Raw genomic sequence first — 19,489 nt, 5'->3', positions numbered from 1 at the left:
AGTCACATTTTGCTTAGAATACTTTCTTAATGTGCTTTGAGCTTTTGCTGTGCAAACTGGCATTTTATAAATGCCTCTTGCATTTGAATATAGTATTAATTTGCTTTTCAAATCCTAAAAGATGATGCTGTGAAAGTGCTGCACTCACTATGCCAGCAAATTTGGAAACCCCAGCAGTGGCCACAGAACTGGAAAAGGTCAGTTTTCATTCCAATCCCAAAGAAAGGCCATGCCAAAGAATGTTCAAACTACACACAATTGCACTTATCTCACATGCTAGTAAAGTAATGCTCAAAATTCTCCAAGCCAGGCTTCAGCAATATGTGAACCGTGAATTTCTAGATGTTCAAGCTGGTTTTTTAAAAGGCAGAGGAACCAGAGATCAAATTGCCAACATCCTCTGGATCATGGAAAAAGCAAGAGAGTTCTAGAAAAACATCTATTTCTGCTTTATTGACTATGCCAAAGCCTTTGCCTGTGTGGACCACAATAAACTGTGGAAAATTCTGAAAGAGATGGGAATACCAGACTACCTGACCTGCCTCTTGAGAAACCTGTATGCAGGTCAGGAACCAACAGTTAGAACTGGACATGGAACAACAGACCTTTTCCAAATAGGAAAAGGAGTACGTCAAGGTTGTATATTGTCACCCTGCTTATTTAACTTATATGCAGAGTACATCATGAGAAACGCTGGGCTGGAAGAAGCACAACCTGGAATTCATATTGCTGGGAGAAATATCAATGACCTCAGATATGTAGATGACACCACCCTTATGGGAGAAAGCGAAGAAGAAGTAAAGAGCGTCTTGATAAAAGTGAAAGAGAAGAGTGAAAAATTTGACTTAAAATTCAACATTCAGAAAAGTAAGATCATGGCATCTGGTCCCAACACTTCATGGCAAATAGATGGGGAGACAATGGAAACAATGACAAACTTTTTTGGGGGGGCTCCAAAATCACAGCAGATGGTGACTGCAGCCATGAAATTAAAAGACACTTACTCCTTGGAAGGAAAGTTATGACCAATCTAGATAGCATATTACAAAGCAAAGATACTACTTTGCCAACAATGGTCCGTCTAGTCAAGGCTACAGTTTTTCCACTAGTCATGTATGGGTGTGAGAGTTGGACTACAAAGAAAGTTGAGTGCCGAAGAATTGATGCTTTTGAACTGTGGTGTTGGAGAAGACTCTTGAGAGTCCCTTGGACTGCAAGGAGATCCATGCAGTCCATCCTAAAGATCAGTCCTGGGTGTTCATTGGAAAGACTGATGTTGAAGCTGAAATTCCAGTACTTTGGCCACCTGATGCAGAGAGCTGACTTATGCTGGGAAAGATTGAAGGCTGAAGGAGAAGGGATGACAGAGGATGAGATGGTTGGATGGCATCACTGACTCAATGGCCATGGGTTTGGGTGTACTCCGGGAGTTGGTGATGGACAGGGAGGCCTGGCATGCTGTGGTTCATGGGGTCGCAAAGAGTTGGACACGACTGAGCAACTGAACTGAACTGAACTGATTAATCAGCTTTGCTCTGAATTTACTGTGTTTTGCATGAGACATTTACCCCTTGAGGGCTAAAATAAGAGTCTGTTACCCAGGAGGGAAAAATCGTTCTATTTTTAACTTCATATATGAAAATAAATGTCATATCTTCTGTGTTTCTTTGTTGTTCAGAAATATGTTGGTAACTGTTTCAAACCTCATAGACTATACTTAAGGAGAAGGCAATGGCAACCCACTCCAGTACTCTTGCCTGGAAAATCCCATGGATGGAGGAGCCTGGTGGGCTGCAGTCCATGGTGTTGCTGAGAGTCCGGCACGACTTCACTTTCACTTTTCACTTTCATGCATTGGAGAAGGAAATGGCAACCCATTCCAGTGTTCTTGCCTGGAGAATCCCAGGGATGCGGGAGCCTGGTCGGCTGCCGTCTATGGGGTTGCACAGAGTCGGACACAACTGAAGGGACTTAGCAGCAGCAGCAGGTTATCCTTTCCCGTGGCTTTGTATGTGTCTCAGACTGAACTTAGAACTATTCCAGTCACATCAGAAGTATACGGGTATTTGGAGCATATCATAAGCTGTTTTTTTTGTTTTTTTTTTTTAAGAGAAATATAGAGTTCAGGATTTGATACTTGGTCTGCTATTAACAGAGTTTTCTTTCCAAGGATGTAGAATTCTTAGTTAGAATATAGTATATACATTGAACTTATTATTCCACTACTGTTGTTAATTTTTCAAATATTCATCTTCTGTAACAGATAATTTATATTTTATAGCTGTTAAGAATCATGTTGCTCTTTTGAATTTCTCTGCTGCTTCTTGTTTCACCACAGATTAAGTGACTTGAAAAATTAAAATCTATGTGTTGCAGTTTCATAGTTGTTCATAAAGGATTTCATCGTGGACCGTCTTGGTATCTGTAATATGTTACAGGTTTAGTATTAGTAAAAATGCTGTTTCATGTGTTATTTGGGATAGACTGATTTATATGTGCAAGTGCAAGTTTAAATTAGCCCCTCTCTCCTTCTCCCCTTGTACTAGTGGTCAAGTTCATCTCGGGGACAGCTGTAGGTGTGTGTCTATTCATCATTTTTTTTTTTTTTTAAGTTTTTATTGGAATATAGTTGATATAAAATGTTGTGTTAGTTTCTGCTGTACAACAAAGTAAATCAGATAAACACATACATATTTCTTGTTGTTCAGTCACTAAGTCATGTCTGACTCTTTGCTACCCCATGAAGTGTAGCCCACCAGGCTCCTCTGCCCTTCACTAAATTTCAGAGTTTGCTCAAAACATATACATATAACCACTCCTTTTTAGATTCTTTTCCCATTGAGAAGAGTTCCCTGTGTTATACAGTAGGTCCGTATTAATTATTCTGTCATTCATGAGGGGGAGGACATTGAAGGCCTATACTGTATTCTGATCTCTGCCTTTGGGGTAAAACTGAAATGTTAAACACCTGAAAAGAAGGCTGAAGTGTTACAACACACTCCAATAAGTACTTTCTTTTTATTAGCCTTAGTGATGAAAAAGAATCCAAGTGAGGATTGTACCTTTCATTTTTTTTTATCCTTGTATTGTATCCTGTGCGTGTGTGCTTAGTCACTAAGTTGTGTCCAACTCTTTGTGACTCCATAGACTATAGCCCGCCAGGCTCCTCTGTCCATGGGATTTTCCAGGCAATAGTCCTGGAGTGGATTGCCATTTCCTTCTCCAGGGGATCTTCCCAGCCCAGGGATCGAACCCGGGTCTCCCGCATTGTAGACAGATGCCTTCTAAATTCAGGCTGTCTGGTTGTGTAACCCCAGCTCTCAGCTGGCCTGCTCTGTTGATGCCTCCCCCCTGCTGATAGCCGTTCAGGGAGCTGATCAGGGTCCTTAGGAGACAGTCCACCTCTTCAGCTCCTTCCTTTTCGTTTCAGGCCACAATTTACATTTCCAGAACACTGCATTCTTTGTCTTCTCTGTCTTTCTCCCTCTTCTTTTCTTCTTTCTCGCTCTTCTCTTTGTATTTTTTGGTGTTTCTCATTTTCCACACTAGCTTATGTCAAGGCCTTCACACAAGCTTTTCTCTCTCCTGGGAGATTCTTATTCTACTTCTGTATCTCCTTTTATTGTTTCTCCCTTGATGTCTAAGCAGCTTTACCAGGCTTTAAAGTTCTTCCTGTTTTCTTTCCTTGGCCTTTGCCCCACTCAGCTCTGTGAGGCCCTTTTATCTCATTGGTTCTTTAGTGACTAAGAGAACTTAGAAGTACTTGAGTGCATGTTTGCCAAACTTATTACAAAATGACGTTTGTAGCTTTTCCCCTAGGTGTACAGAATTGCCTCTTGGTGTCCACAAAGGACTTGGAACCAGTCCCCCCATGGATACCGAAATCTGGTACTCAGGTCTCTTAAATAAAGTGGCATGGTATTTACATATAACTTACGCATGTGCGTGCCTGTGCATGTCAAGTTGCTTTAGTCGTGTCCAGCTCTTTGTGACCCCATAGCTTGTAGCCCACTAAGGGCTCCTCTGTCCATGGGATCATCCTGGCAGAAATACTGGATTGGGTTGCCATTTCCTACTCCAGGGATCGAACCCAGGTCTTCTACATCTCCTGCATTGGCAGTTAGATTCTTTACCACTAGTGCCACCATGCACTGTCTTCAATATACTTTAAATCATCTCTAGATTACTTATAATACTTAATACAGTGTAATGCTATGTAAATAGTTGCTAGTACATGACAAATTTGTTTTGTTTCTGGAACTTCCTAAAAAGAAATTTTTTTTTTCTTTTTTAGTATTTTTCGATCCACTCACTGTTAGTTGAATCCATGGATATGGAACCTGTGGCAGTGGCGGGCAGGCTGCATGCACATATTCTCAGTCTATGTGTGTTAAATAAATAAATGATTATTACTAGTTGTGATATATATACATTATGTATATTACTACATATATGCATTTTTATGTTGAATCTATTAACCTTGGTCAGTTACAGGTCAGTAACAATGACCCTCCAACATTTCTTATTAATTTTTATGTAGTAAAAAAGCAATAGTTTATGGACACTTAGATTGTCTGTCAAGATTTTAAACTAAATTTTTGAAAAGAAATTTAAAATCTTCAGTCATACCTTCAAAACTTTTATGTGAAATACATTTAAAATTATTTAAAATCAGCACTAAAAAAATACAGCAGGAATATATCAGAGGGAAAAAAGTGGTAAAATTTGCTAATATAATGTGTTGTGAAGAAACAGAAAAAAAATTGGAATCAGAAAGATACTTCCCTAGTTAGTGACTATATAAAATGTTTTACTTATCAGTTTTTATGATTTAGTATTGATAAAGTATGTTATCTATATGTAGTCATTTGCCATTCACTGAATCATAAAGAGATTTCTTTGATAGGTCATAAGAGAACTGAACTGTCAAAAATGGTGCATATGAAAGTTGTTAATATACTGTCATGCACTACGTGTAAATTCTGCACTGAAGATGTTGAGGTTTTCCTATATTCTGAAAATAGTTTTAATTATATTGGTGTTGCATTGACCCATAGTTTAGCCAGTAGACATATATGTTTTTCTGTTTTCACAGCTACATACTGTCTTTGTCTCTAATGACTATTGCTTTATGCCTTATTTGTGGCATTCATTTGCTCAGTCATATACGACTCTTTGCAACCCCATGGACTGTAGCACTCCAGGTTTCCCTGTCCTTCACCATCTCCTGGAGTTTGCTTAAACTCATGTCCGTATCATCCTCTGTTACCCCCTTTTCCTCTTGCCTTCAGTCTTTCCCAGCATCAGGGTCTTTTCCAGTGAGTTGGCTCTTTGCATCAGGTGGCCAAAGTGTTGGAGCTGAGCTTCAGCATCAGTCCTTGCAATGAATTCAGGGTTGACTTCCTTTAGGATTGACTTGTATGAACTTGCAATCCAAGGGATTCTCAAGAGTCTTCTCCAAGGGATTCTCAAGAGTCTTCTCTAGCACCACAGTTCGAAAGCATCAATTCTTTGGAGCTCTGTCTTCTTTATGGTCCATCTCTCATGTCTGGACATGACTACTGGAAAAACCATAGCTTTAACTGTACAGACCTTTGTCAGCAAAGTGACGTCTTTGCTTTTTAATACACTGTCTAGGTTGGTGATAGCTTTTCTCCCAAGGAACAAGCATCTTTTAATTTCATGTCTGCAATCATCTTTTGCAGTGATTTTGGCACCCAAGAAAATAAAGTCTGCCACTGTTTCCATTATTTTCCCATTTGTTTGCTGTGAAGTGATGGGACCAGATGCCATGATCTTTGTTTTTTGAATGTTGAGTTTTAAGCCAGCTATTTCACTCTCCTCTTTTACCTTCATCATGAGGCTCTTTAGTTCCTCTTCACTTCTGCCATTAGGGTGGTGTCATCTGCATATCTGAGGTTACTGACATTTCTCCTAACAACCTTGATTCCACCTTGTTCTTCATTCACCCCGGCATTTCGCATGATGTACTTTGCATATAAGTTAAGTAAGCAGAGTGACGGTGTACAGCCTTGACGTACTCCTTTCCCTATTTGGACCCAGCCCATTGTTTCACATTTGGTTCTAACTATTGTGGTGTTGGAGAAGACTCTTGAGAGTCCCTTGGACTGCAAGGAGATCCAACCAGTCCTTTCTGAAGGAGATCAGCCCTGGGATTTCTTTGGAAGGAATGATGCTAAAGCTGAAACTCCAGTTCTTTGGCCACCTCATTCGAAGAATTGACTCATTGGAAAAGACTCTGATGCTGGGAGGGACTGGGGGCAAGAGGAGAAGGGGACGACAGGGGATGAGATGGCTGGATGGCATCACTGACTCGATGGATGTGGGTCTGGGTGAACTCCGGGAGTTGGTGATGGACAGGGAGGCCTGGCGTGCTGCAATTCATGGGGTTGCAAAGAGTCAGGCACGACTGAGTGACTGAACTGAACTGACTGATTGCTTCTTGACCTGCATACAGTTTTCAATTTTCCATGTTCTATTTGGCTCAGACACATGAGCATATAGTAATTAGGTTCTTCAGCCCTGATAGAAAGCTTTCTTCCATTAATTCCATCCATTTCAATAATCACATTGCTTATTCCCCCAACAAGCCCTTCACATTCATCTTCCAAATTCTAGTTTCTAGTCCTGAGTTTGAGTTCATTTTATTTGCTACTGTGTGTTTTTTTTTAACCTCCTGTAAAATCCATCTCACATTTCACCTCATTATTTGTGCCTTGATTAATACTTTTTAGTTTTATACTTATCTATTGAAAGAGTATTTGTCCTCAGTAGGATTACAGGCAAAGACAATGTTTTCTAAGTATTGTGTATCCCTCCAAAATAATCTGTTTTAAGGTTAAGGTTTTAGATTAAAGTATGTCAGAAAATAACGTGCTATATTTAAGAACATTTAGGAAAAAAATCGTTCTATAAGCTCCCTTGGTAACCCATTCTAATAGCAAATTATTGATACTTATTCTGCTCCATGATATTGCAGTAAATCTAAAGCAAACAAAACACTTCTTCCTTATATAGTGATGGGGAATAATTGATTAATCATGTCTTCAGTTAATAATTGATCACATCAAAAGTCCCTTGTGGCTTTTCCTCTATGTATTACCTATTTTTTTTTTTTAAAGAAGATAATCTAATTATATTTTAAACTGATTTTTGACATAAATATGTAAGCACAGTATTCATTCAAATATATCGTTATGGGGAAAAAGTTTTATGCCTTTTTTGTGCCCACATAATAAAGGAGAAATCTTACATATGCTCTGTCTTCTCTTGCTATGGTTTTTTAAGGTGTCACATGAAAACTTGTGTCTAATTCCAAATTTCAGTGGTCCATGGCAAAGCAGTATCATGACAGGATTTAATAGACTGCATCTCCCATGATGCAGGACTAAGGGTTAACTGATTATTTCAGTAGCATTTTTAATGTGCCATTCTCCAGTTCATTAGCAATGCAGGAAGGCTAAGCGTTTAGCAAATTGTGTGTAAGCAGAAGCCATCCATAATCCAGGTAGAGAAATCACATGTTTAAAAACCATATTGAGGTAGTAAGCTTTGTGTAGTAAGGACTCTAAATGGCTAGAATCTTGCTAGTCATTTTATGAAGCAGTTTTTTTAACATCGTAAAAGCATCTTCCTTGTTCAGAGACCATTGTTTATTTTTGATTTAAAGCCTTTTTAAGCTGATTTGGTTCTTTGGAAAGTACTTTCATTTAACATTTTTAAATATTGTCATGCTTCTCTTTAGTTTGTATTTGTGTAAATAATTATGCTGTAGTTACTGTGCATTAAAGTACACTTGATTGGGCTCTTAAATTTCATTTCCTTGGAGAAATCTACATTTGTCTTTGATAAAAAGTCCTTATGTGTGCACTGATTGATTTTTTTTTTTTTTTAATGCATATAGTGTGACTTTGTTTATTTTTGCATCTGGGGATATAAGACCTAGCATATTGATTCCTTTTTGTCATACTTACAACGTTGGTATGTGAGGAGATTGTGTATTTGGTACATGGCCATAACAGATAATAAAATTGAGAAATGTCAAGTGTAGTGGATGAGATCAGCTCCCTTTTGAAAGAAAATGACCTTACCTGCTTTGAGAGTGAAAGTGAAAGTCACTCAGTCGTGTCCAACTCTTTGCAACCCCATGGACTATACAGTCCATGAAATTCTCTAGGCCAGAATACTGGAGTGGGTAGCCTTTTGCTTCTCCAGGGGATCTTCCCAACCCAGGGAACGAACCTAGGTCTCCCTCCTTGCAGGCAGATTCTTTACCAGCTGAGCCACAAGGGAAGCCCCCGCTCCTGCTTTAAATATATAATAATTTGGGAGGACCCAATTTCCAGTGTAGTAACTGGTGTCTTTTTTTTTTTTTTTTAATCAGAAAGTTGAAATACAAGTAACTGTATTATACTTTGGTTTGAGAAAAACTTTTCAGAAGAAAGACACATGCTGTAGGACTTGGGCATGTAAGGGAATCTGAGAATACACGTTGATCAGAGTTTATGTAGCACTTGCCCAAGGAGAAAGAGTGACTGAACCTGACAGTCGTGAATAGCAGTCATTAGAGAAACATTTGCTGTGGTTCATTTCTTTTCCCACTCTGCCATCATAACAGCTTTCTCTAAGGTCATTAATGACCTTGACTCTAAACCCAGTAGGTGCTCGTATCTCTCACCCAGTGCTCTCAGATTTGACACCTTCTTCCTTTCTTTCCCTCTTAATGTTTCCCTGTTCCCATCTAGATCTTTTCCTACACATTTGATACAAATTTGAAAGCTCGTATTATACCAAGTTTATAATTTTATATCCTGTTTAACACATTGCATTTTTTTTTACATGAACAATAATGACTGTTGTATGGATATCCTGTAATCTAAAAACCAGAGAAGATTTCAAAAGACAAGTTCAGTGTAAAAACTTTTCGGCCATGATATAATGCATTAAAATCATTTTGAAACTGTATGTAAAGAAGTGGACTATTAGACAAAGTGCTGTAATTTCAACAGTGTCCTTATGATTGAAAGACTAATCATGGGCGATATGGAATATTGTTAGAATGAATAGAAGGAAAGTGAGACCTTTGTCAAGTCAGTGGAAGCTTTCTCTCAGTGAAGTAACAGCCATACCATGTGTCTGAGGTCTCTTCCCTTGTGATGTTCTGTGACTCTAGAATTGGTGCAGCAGGGAAGTCTGGATCGCTCTCTGAACTCCCATCAGTTTATTCTGTGATGGCTATAATTATTGTAGATTGTAGTGTACATACATATTAAAAATTAATTTTAAAATGCCCTTTTTACCACTTTATTAAATTGTCATGTGACATACTTTTCCTTCTAGTGAATCTAAATACCCATCTTGTGAATTTATCTAATTTCTGTATTTGTTTATATAGACTATAGAGCCTGTAACAGCTACAGTAAGTGATTTTTATTTGTATTTGAAAGTATGTAATCAGCCCATAGTGATTAATGATTATGAAGCTATATTTTAAAATATGAATTTGAATACCAATATGGAGTTGTGAAAAAAAATCATGTTTAAGTAACAATATATTCAGTTAAGAATAGTCCCTGTAATGGTCTGGTGTTAAATTGAAATTTCACATCTCTTTTTCTATTTTCACATATTTTTTTCTATTTTTCAGCAGCTTGTAGTACTTGATTCTTATGCCTGATGTGAATTCTTGAGTCATTTATTTTCAAAAAATTGTGTCTTATTAGGGAAGTTGAAAAAATGGTTCCACTAGTGTATTCATTTAGTGAAAAATCAGATCACACATTTTATTTACTTAAACCCATCTGTACTTATTTTACCAGCAACATATTTGGTCTGCGGCCTGTGGATTATGCAGACAGTGAAAATATGAAATCACTGTTGCTGCTACCGGAGAAGAAGGAATCCTCTTCAACCAGCCATTGCTCAGTAGTGAGTATGGATGTAGCCTTGGGACATTTATGTGTTTTATTGAATTCAATTATAAAATGAACAAAATGGCAAAATTTCTAGTTAGTGAACTGCTTTGATTCACCAGTTGAGCACTTTCTATGTAGTAGCTGTTGTGATTTCAAAGACATAATCAGAATAAATCAACAAATACTTATTGTTGTTTTTCCCCCTCCATATTTTAGGTAGCATTCATATAGCAATAAATAAGACTAATAGAACTCTTATTCTCAAGAAGTATACTTTCTAATGAGAGCTAGGAAAGATACAGACTGTGGATATATAAACTAATATAAATAAAATAATTTTGGAAACTTACAAATGAGTTCTTTGATGAAGACTTTATAGAGTGTAATAGACTGGAGGTTGTGGGCTTCAAGAAAGGTACCATTTTACCTGGGTCATCAAGGAGAGCCTTTAAAGAACTGATATTTGGTCTGAAACCTGATTGATGTCAAGGGAGCACCTAGGTGAATATCTGGAGGACAAGTGTCCTAGTAGAGGGAACAGCAAGTGTGTAGGTCCCTCAGTGGGTGACCTTGGTGTGTTTGAAGGTTAGAGAGAAAGTCATTGTTGCTGGTGACTCAGTTCTGTTCAGTTTAGTTCAGTCACTCAGTCATGTCCGACTCTTTGTGACCCCATGAATCACAGCACGCCAGGCCTCCCTGTCCATCACCAACTCCCAGAGTCTACCCAAACCCATGTCCATCGAGTCAGTGATGCCATCCAGCCATCTCATCCTCTGTCGTCCCCTTCTCCTCCTGCCTTCAATCTTTCGCAGCATCAGGGTCTTTTCAGATGAGTCAGCTCTTTACATCAGGTGACCAAAGTATTGGAGTTTCAGCTTCAACATCAGTCCTTCCAATGAACACCCAGGACTGATCTGCTTCAGGATGGACTGGTTGGATCTCCTTGCAGTCCAAGGGACTCTCAAGAGTTTTCTCCAACACCACAGTTCAAAAGCATCAATGCTTCAGCTCTCAGCTTTCTTTAGAGTCCAACTCTCACATCCATACATGACCACAGGAAAAACCATAGCCTTGACTAGATGGACCTTTGTTGGCAAAGTAATGTCTTTGCTTTTTAATATGCTGTCTAGTTTGGTCATAACTTTCCTTCCAAGGAGTAAGCGTCTTTTAATTTCATGGCTGCAATCACCATGTGCAATGATTTTGGAGCCCCCAAAAATAAAGTCTGTCATTCTTTCCACTGTTTCCCCATCTATTCGCCATGAAGTGATGGGACCAGATGCCATGATCTTAGTTTTCTGAATGTTGAGCTTTAAACCAACTTTTTCACTCTTCTCTTTCAATTTCATCAAGAGGCTCTTTAGTTCTTCTTCACTTTCTGCCATAAGAGTGGTGTCATCTGCATATCTGAGGTTATTGATATTTCTCCCAGCAATCTTGATTCCAGCTTGTGCTTCCTCCAGCCCAGTGTTTCTCATGATGTACTCTGCATAGAAGTTAAATACGCAGGGTGACAATATACAGCCTTGATGTACTCCTTTTCCTATTTGGAACCAGTCTGTTGTTCCATGTCCAATTCTAACTGTTACTTCCTGACCTGCATACAGATTTCTCAAGAGGCAGGTCAGGTGGTCTGGTATTCCCATCTCTTTCAGAGTTTTCCACAGTTTTTTGTGATCCACACAGTCAAAGGCTTTGACATAGGGCATGTCTAAGAGTAATGGGGAAACCACTGAAAGAATTTAAAGCGAGGAATGGTATAATCTGATTTACACTTTAGAAAGTTCACTCTGGCAGCTTTTAATCAAAAGATGGAGTGGCAGCAAGAGTGGCAGCAGGGAAATTACTTGGACTGTTTCTTGGTAAAGAAGAGAGAGAGACCATGATGACCTGAATTAAGGGAACAGCAATGGAAGTTGTGAAAAGTTATGAGATTGGTATGTATTTTTGAGTTAGTGCCAACAGAACTTTTGGATAGATTATAGACGAAGTATGGAGAAAGAGTAGAATTAATATGACTTAAGCTTCACTGTTTTCTCAGATGGTACTACCTGCAGTATGGGAGACCTAGGTTTGATCCCTAGGTCAGGAAGATCCCCTGGAGTAGGAAATGGCAACACACTCCAGTATTCTTGCCTGGAGAATTCCATGGACAGAGGAGCCTGCGGGTTACAGTCCATAGGATCGCAGAGAGTCAAACACCACTGAGCTACTAACACATCCACTTTTTACTTTACCAATGGAGTAGATGTGGGTGCCATTTGCTGCCTTGTGGAAAAAATGCCTATTTCTTAGGAGCCTGTAGTTTAGTTGGGAATATGGATGTAAAAAAAATTATTACACACTGCAGTGTATTTGTAATAGATGCCATACAAATGTACAGTAGAGTCTTAAAGAAAGAAGCTGATTTTAGGAGGGATCAGAAGAGAAGGTAACATGATGTCTAAGTAAGCCTTTGAAGGTACAAGTTTTAGCAAGATATCTAATACTGTGTTATATTGGCTTTTATTTGCAAATAACAGAAAACATTCATTCAAATACTTAAAGAGTATATTCTCTTATATAATCTCAATATATGACAGTTCTTGTTATAATTTGGCTTAGCAATTACAAGGCTGCACCAAAGATCTAAACTTTTTCTGTTCTTCTGCTTCCCTGTCTTCAGTGTGGTGGTTGTGTCCTCACTAATCTCCCTGCTGGTGATTGTAGGATGATTGCCACAATTCCAGATACAACAGTGTCCAGTATTAGGACTAAAACCTTTCCCAGAAGCCTTCCAATGGACTTCCTCTTACGTCTTATTGGTCAGAACTGGTCACATAATTGCTTTTGACATACATTGTGGTTGAAGATAGGGTCAATCCTTGAAGACATGAACAGCATTAGGACTCTATTAGAGTCTAGAAGGAGTGAGGAATGGATTTTCATTGGCCACTGCAATCAGGTACACAAAGCAGAAATAGAAGCCCAGATCTCAGGAACAGCTGCCCAGAGACAAGGAGATATAAAGGACCTTAGAAATTTGAGAAACTAGAATTTAGTGTGAGAGGAGCATGAGGTGTATTAAAGAGGAACTGGAAGTAAAGACCTGGGTTGGGATCAGATTGGGAAAGACCTTGAGCTCTCTGTGGAGGAGTGGAGACTATTCCCCAGTTAGTGAGGCACCCTCAGTGTCTCTTTCAGTGGAATGGGACTCTGGGGGATAGCGAGGGCGGGCTGGGACTGAAGACTGGTGAGGAGGCTGTTGTTGTGTGTCCTTGTGAAGTAGAGAGGATTGAAACTACAAGTGGTGTTGGGGATGGGTGTGTGAAGTGAAGATGAGAGGCTTTAAAGAGAGGGGTGATGGACTCAGTGTATCTTTACTGCTCAGATGGGGGAAAATGAGAGAAAAGGGTAAACACATCTAGAACCGTTCAGAGAAGGCTTCTTGTCCAGTAGAGGCAGCAGATACTCAGTGATTGACCTGATTGTTTAAGATAAGGAGGTAACTGAAGATGTTTCTAATTTGAGGTGTTCGTTTCTTGGGCTCCAGAATCACTGCAAATGGTGACTGCAGCCATGAAATTAAAAGACACTTGCTCCTTGGAAGAAAAGCTATGACAAAACTAGACAGTGTATTAAAAAGCAGAGACATCACTTTACCAACAAAGGTCCATCTAGTTAAAGCTATAGTTTTTCCAGTAGTCATGTACAGATGTGAATGTTGGACCATAAAGAAGGCTGAGCACCAAAGAATTGATGCTTTTGAAGTATGGAGCTGGAGAAGACTCTGAGAGTCTTTTAGACAACATGGAGAACAAACCAGTCAGTCTGCAGTCTGCAGTCCATGGAGTCACTAAGAGTCAGACATGACTGAGCAACTGAACTAAAACTGAAAGGAAATCAACCCTGAATATTCATTGAAAAGACTGATGCTGAAGCTACAATACTTTGGCCATCTGATGCAAAGAGCCAACTCATTGGAAAAGATCCTGATGCTGAGAAAGATTGAGGACAAGACGAGAAGGGGGCAACAGAGGATAAGATAGTTGGGTGGCATCATCACCACAGTGGCATTCAGTTCAGTTCAGTTCAGTCGCTCAGTCGTGTCCAACTCTTTGCGACCCCATGAATCGCAGCACGCCAGGCCTGCCTCTCCATCACCAACTCCCGGAGTTCACCCAGACCCACATCCATCGAGTCAGTGATGCCATCCAGCCATCTCATCCTCTGTCGTCCGCTTCTCCTTCTGCCCCCAATCCCTCCCAGCATCAGAATCTTTTCCAATAAGTCAACTCTTCTCATGAGGTGGCCAAAGTACTGGAGTTTCAGCTTTAGCATCATTCCTTCCAAAGAAATCCCAGGGCTGATCTCCTTTAGAATGGACTGGTTGGATCTCCTTGCAGTCCAAGGGACTCTCAAGAGTCTTCTCCAACACCACAGTTCAAAAGCATCAATTCTTCAGTGCTCAGCCTTCTTCACAGTCCAACTCTCACATCCATTCATGACCACTGGAAAAACCATAGCCTTGACTAGATGAACCTTTGTTGGCAAAGTAATGTCTCTGCTTTTGAATATGCTATCTAGGTTGGTCATAACTTTCCTTCCAAGGAGCAAGCGTGTTTTAATTTCATGGCTGCAATCACCATCTGCAGTGATTTTGGAGCCCAGAAAAATAAAGTCTGACACTGTTACACTGTTTCCCCATCTGTTTCCCATGAAGTGATGGAACCGGATGCCATGATCTTCGTTTTCTGAATGTTGAGCTTTAAGCCAACTTTTTCACTCTCCTCTTTCACTTTCATCAAGAGGCTTTTTAGTTCCTCTTCACTTTCTGCCATAAGGGTGGTGTCATCTGCATATCTGAGGTTATTGATATTTCTCCCAGCAATCGTGATTCCAGCTTGTGTTTCTTCCAGTCCAGGGTTTCTCATGATGTACTCTGCATAGAAGTTAAATAAACAGGGTGACAATATACAGCCTTGACGTATATTTGGAACCAGTCTGTTGTTCCATGTCCAGTTCTAACTGTTGCTTCCTGACCTGCATATAGATTTCTCAAAAGGCAGATCAGGTGGTCTGGTATTCCCATCTCTTGAAGAATTTTCCACAGTTTATTGTGATCCACACAGTCAAAGGCTTTGGCATAGTCAATAAAGCAGAAATTGATGTTTTTCTGGAACTCTCTTGCTTTTTCAGTGATCCAGCGGGTGTTGGCAATTTGATCTCTGGTTCTTCTGCCTTTTCTAAAACCAGCTTGAACATCAGGAAGTTCACGGCTCACATATTGCTGAAGTCTGGCTTGGAGAATTTTGAGCATTACTTTACTAGTGTGTTAGATGAGTGCAATTGTGCAGTAGTTTGAGCATTCTTTGGCATTGCCTTTCTTTGGGATTGGAATGAAAACTGACCTTTTCCAGTCCTGTGGCCACTGCTGAGTTTTCCAAATTTGCTGGCATATTGAGTGCAGCACTTGCACAGCATCATCTTTCAGGATTTGAAAGAGCTCAACTGGAATTCCATCACCTCCACTAGCTTTGTTCGTAGTGATGCTTTCTAAGGCCCACTTGACTTCACATTCCAGAATGTCTGGCTCTAGGTCAGTGATCACACCATCATGATTATCTGGGTCATGAAGATCTTCTTTGTACAGTTCTTCTGTGTATTCTTGCCACCTCTTCTTAGTATCTTCTGCTTCTGTTAGGTCCATACCATTTCTGTCCTTTATCGAGCCCATCTTTGCATGAAATGTTCCCTTGGTATCTCTAATTTTCTTGAAGAGATCTCTAGTCTCTCCCATTCTGTTGTTTTCCTCTGTTTCTTTAGTACGTGCAAACTCCAGGCGACAGTGATGGACAGAGAAGCCTGGCATGCTGCAGTCAGTCCATGGGGTCGCAAAGAGTTGGACATGACAGAGCAACTGAACAACAGTATATGCTATCACAGGCTGGTAACCCTTATTCTTTGAAAACTCTTAATCTCCTTGGTCCAGGCATCAGCCTTGTAAGTGTGCCCTATCTGTAGACCTGGAAGAGAACCTAGAAATGAGCAGTTTAATTTCCTTGTTTTATAGATGAGAAAACTAACATGTAGTTTGATTTGCTCAGGGTTAGCCCACCATAGGAAAAAAAAAAACACAACACATTTTTTTTCCAATAGATGAATTAGAAGTTGAGTGAATTCGGAATATTATGAAAATTTAGATCAGTATTCATTCGGTCCTATTGTACTTAACTATAAATTGATCCTTACTCTATTCATTTGGACTTGGATTCTGATGGCAGAACATAATGTAACTAAGTTGTCATTTGCCAATATTTCTTTTATGTAAAAATCGGGAAAAGGATTATTTTAGATGTGTCAAAAATAAAGATATGGTAATGGTATTATTGGAATCTGAAAGTGGCACTCTTACGCTTAATTTGGCCTTCCAGTTACTCTTGTGTTTTTGTTAAATGTAAGAAACCTATACTTCCTGCATGTCACATGAACACTGCCCGTGAGTGAATATCGTTATTTACTCTCTTAATAGTAGCTACTTGGCTAAGGCAATGATCATGAACAGTAACAGTTCCTTAAGTTGAAAAAGTTGCTTCTTTGTGTATACTCACTAAAGACAAGATCTGGGATCTTCTTCCACAGATGGCATCAGACTCCCTTTCACTCGTCTCTTTCGGCCACATAGGCTGCCTTGCTGTTTCTTGAATCCCCCAGACACGTTCCCATTTCAAGTCCTTGGTGCTAGCAGTTTTCTCCACCAGGAACAAATGGAGGGAGCCAGATGTACACATGGCATGCTTCCTCACTCCCTCTGGCTCTTGTTGTAGTTTTTTAAACTTTGTTTTTGGTAAACTCATTAATTTTGATGAATTCAGAGTAACTAATTTTTCCAAGAAAAAGTTTCATATCAAATTATTCCTTAGATAAGTTTATTTAAGGTCAATGTACATAGTATCTAATATCTCTAAAAACAGATTATTGAACCTTTGGATTATTTTCTGAACAGCTTTTGAATCTCCTGATTCTGAGACCTCTGCTTACTCAAATCAAATGCCTCCAAACTCCCACCTCCTGCCCCAAATTAGATATGTGGCTTTGACAGCTCTTTGCTTGATTTTGTTTATTTATTTTTAATAGCTTTCCTTAATTATGAGAAATTAGTGCTAGTTTCTATTTTTTATTCAAACTTAGAAACTAGATAGAAAAATGCTTGACCCACTTTGGTGCTTTCCTGAAATTGATGGAAGTAGTATCATAGGCTATATTTACAATTGATATCTTTTCACTTTTTATTTTGTGCAGAGAACTCATTTAGCTGAAGTGGAGTTATAAAAATGGAAAAGTAATGTGTTCCATATAGAACTACTTTATGATGCTCATTTGTAAACTGACAAGAATATTTGAAATGCTGTTTTTTAATATGATTATAATATAGTAATTGATAAAGTAGACTGAACTATTTTCATGTTATGGAGTATTTATAAGATGGTTACCTCATCTTATAATTGAGTGAATAGGAAAGATAAATGGACAGATATGTGATGTCAGTATGTGTGTGGTGTGTGCACGGCACGTCCAGTAAAACCTCTATAACTTGAACCTTCAAGAAAAGTAGTTCAGGAAGCGGAAACTTTTAAGTGCTGAATATTGTCATTAAAAAAACTTTATAGAAATGTTTTTTAAAATGTCATGAATACATTCTTGCTTAATATATAGTAGAATCCTATTTAATGCATTTTGAGTGAATGAATTATTGAGATCAGTCTGTTTAGAGATGTAGCCAGCAATTTACATGTAATATTGTAGGGCATCAGACCAGATAAATTATCATTATTCAGATATGTGAAGTGAATATTTAAATATAAATTTCCTCCAGTCTAGTTGCTGAACTATACTGGTAATTATACTTGCAGTGTTTCACTCATGTTCTGTGAACTTCTGAGAGGCCAGAGGTCCAGAATACTTAGACACTCATACATGTAGGAGGGTCCTTTGTGTTGTGTTTGAAAATTAAAGTATTATGTCTTGCTTTTTATCTTGTAATACAGTAGTGCTCATTTACCCTTTCTTATCTGTCGGATCATTGCTTTTTTTCATCAGGTAGCTTTTGGCTAACTCTCATTCCAATTTCTTGGAATTAAATTTCTTGTCTTTTTTTTGTATCCAGTAAATTCTAAGTCTTTCTATTAAAGTGAAAACATTAATCTTTGTTAGAGCACTTCCTTTTCATAAACTCCAGTGACTTATTTCTGTTGGTGAATCTGATATAATAACTTCAGTATTCCCTTGTCTGTTTTTACTTTGTTGGTTTTGAAAAATAATTCTTTCATTGTTAAAATTTTGCTTTCTGTCTTCAAGATCAGTGCTGTTCTAGAAGCCTTGGTGTTTTTTCATTTTTTATGTAATCTCAGTTTAAATTAAACACACCAGGTTGGGTTTAGCTCTGTTCGAGTAAGTTAGTTTGGGCGGGGTAGAGAATTAATCATTTTAAGTGGGTATTTGGGGTTATTTTATAAAAAGGTGGGGCTTACTGGTAACAGAATGAAGTTAGAAAACCCTAGAGAGATCCACTTTGGAATCGAGGAAACAAGACACCCTAACTATAGAGAGGTATCCCAAATGGTGTTTTATTAGGGGCAGGGGGTAAAGAAATAGAACCAGATGCATTGTGCTTTAAGGTTCTGAGTGACGATTCAATGGAAATTATTGGGAATTACTAGATAAAGTAGAGAAATCCGAGCTCATATCAATTGAAACGCAGTTTAATCTTTCTCTAGCCTTTAAATGTTTTTGACACTATGGCATCACCTCTTCTATTGACAGGTAAACACTGGTCAGCGTCGGGATGGGCCTCTTGTACTTATAGGCAGTGGACTTTCTTCCGAACAACAGAAAATGCTCAGTGAGCTTGCAACGATTCTTAAGGCTAAAAAATGTGCCGAGTTTGACGGTACAGGTGAGGATTATTTATTTATTTAGTTTTGGTAGAAGAGAATTTTAAATGGGTAATTCCATTGTAGAACTCACCTTGATAATTTATACATTTTACCCATTGGAATCTGACTATATACTTTGAATCTGGTAATAATTCTAAAAGGTTTCTATAGTTGTAAATTACTTACAGTCTTCATTTAGTTAGGGAATATAAAGTTTAAAGCTTTGCCCCTATTTTAGGGCATATGTCAGAAGAGCAATTTTATGAGTTTGCTAATGACAGATAAATGGTCGAACAATGTAATGCTTTATTTAATTCCTTAGTTGTAATTGGAAATAGAAAAGAAATTTGCTTTGGCCAATGTGGCTTTGGGCTTCTCAGGTGGCTCAGTGGTAAAAAAAATCCACCTGCCAATGCAGGAGATGTGGGTTTGAGTCCTGAGTTGGGAATATCTCCTGGAGGAGGAAATGGCATCCCATTCTAGTATTGCCTGGAGAATCCGATGGACAGAGGAGCCTGGCAGGCTATAGTTCATAGCATCACAAAGGCCCAGACACGACTGAGCACACACATACACTCTGTGTGGCTTTAAGATTTATGATTTGTGATCTGACTTTTCATATTGGTAGCCATAATAGAG

The 19,489-nt window shown here is 38.8% G+C and overlaps 1 protein-coding gene across 2 annotated transcripts in view; it reads left to right on the top strand.

Annotated features, from left to right (window-relative positions):
• Positions 1 to 19,489, top strand: part of BARD1 (BRCA1 associated RING domain 1) — a 92,643-nt gene that overhangs the window by 57,557 nt on the left and 15,597 nt on the right. For both annotated transcript variants that reach the window (XM_027566761.1, XM_027566770.1), the window contains exons 7-8: positions 9,840 to 9,948; positions 18,738 to 18,870. In XM_027566761.1, the coding sequence (XP_027422562.1) occupies positions 9,840 to 9,948; positions 18,738 to 18,870 (242 nt within the window). The remainder of the gene's footprint in view (positions 1 to 9,839; positions 9,949 to 18,737; positions 18,871 to 19,489) is intronic.

Source organism: Bos indicus x Bos taurus, chromosome 2 (genome assembly GCF_003369695.1).
Source record: "Bos indicus x Bos taurus breed Angus x Brahman F1 hybrid chromosome 2, Bos_hybrid_MaternalHap_v2.0, whole genome shotgun sequence".
NCBI lineage: Eukaryota > Metazoa > Chordata > Mammalia > Artiodactyla > Bovidae > Bos > Bos indicus x Bos taurus.
The sequence above is the reverse complement of the archived record's forward strand: the minus strand, read 5'-3'. Positions and strand labels throughout refer to the sequence as shown.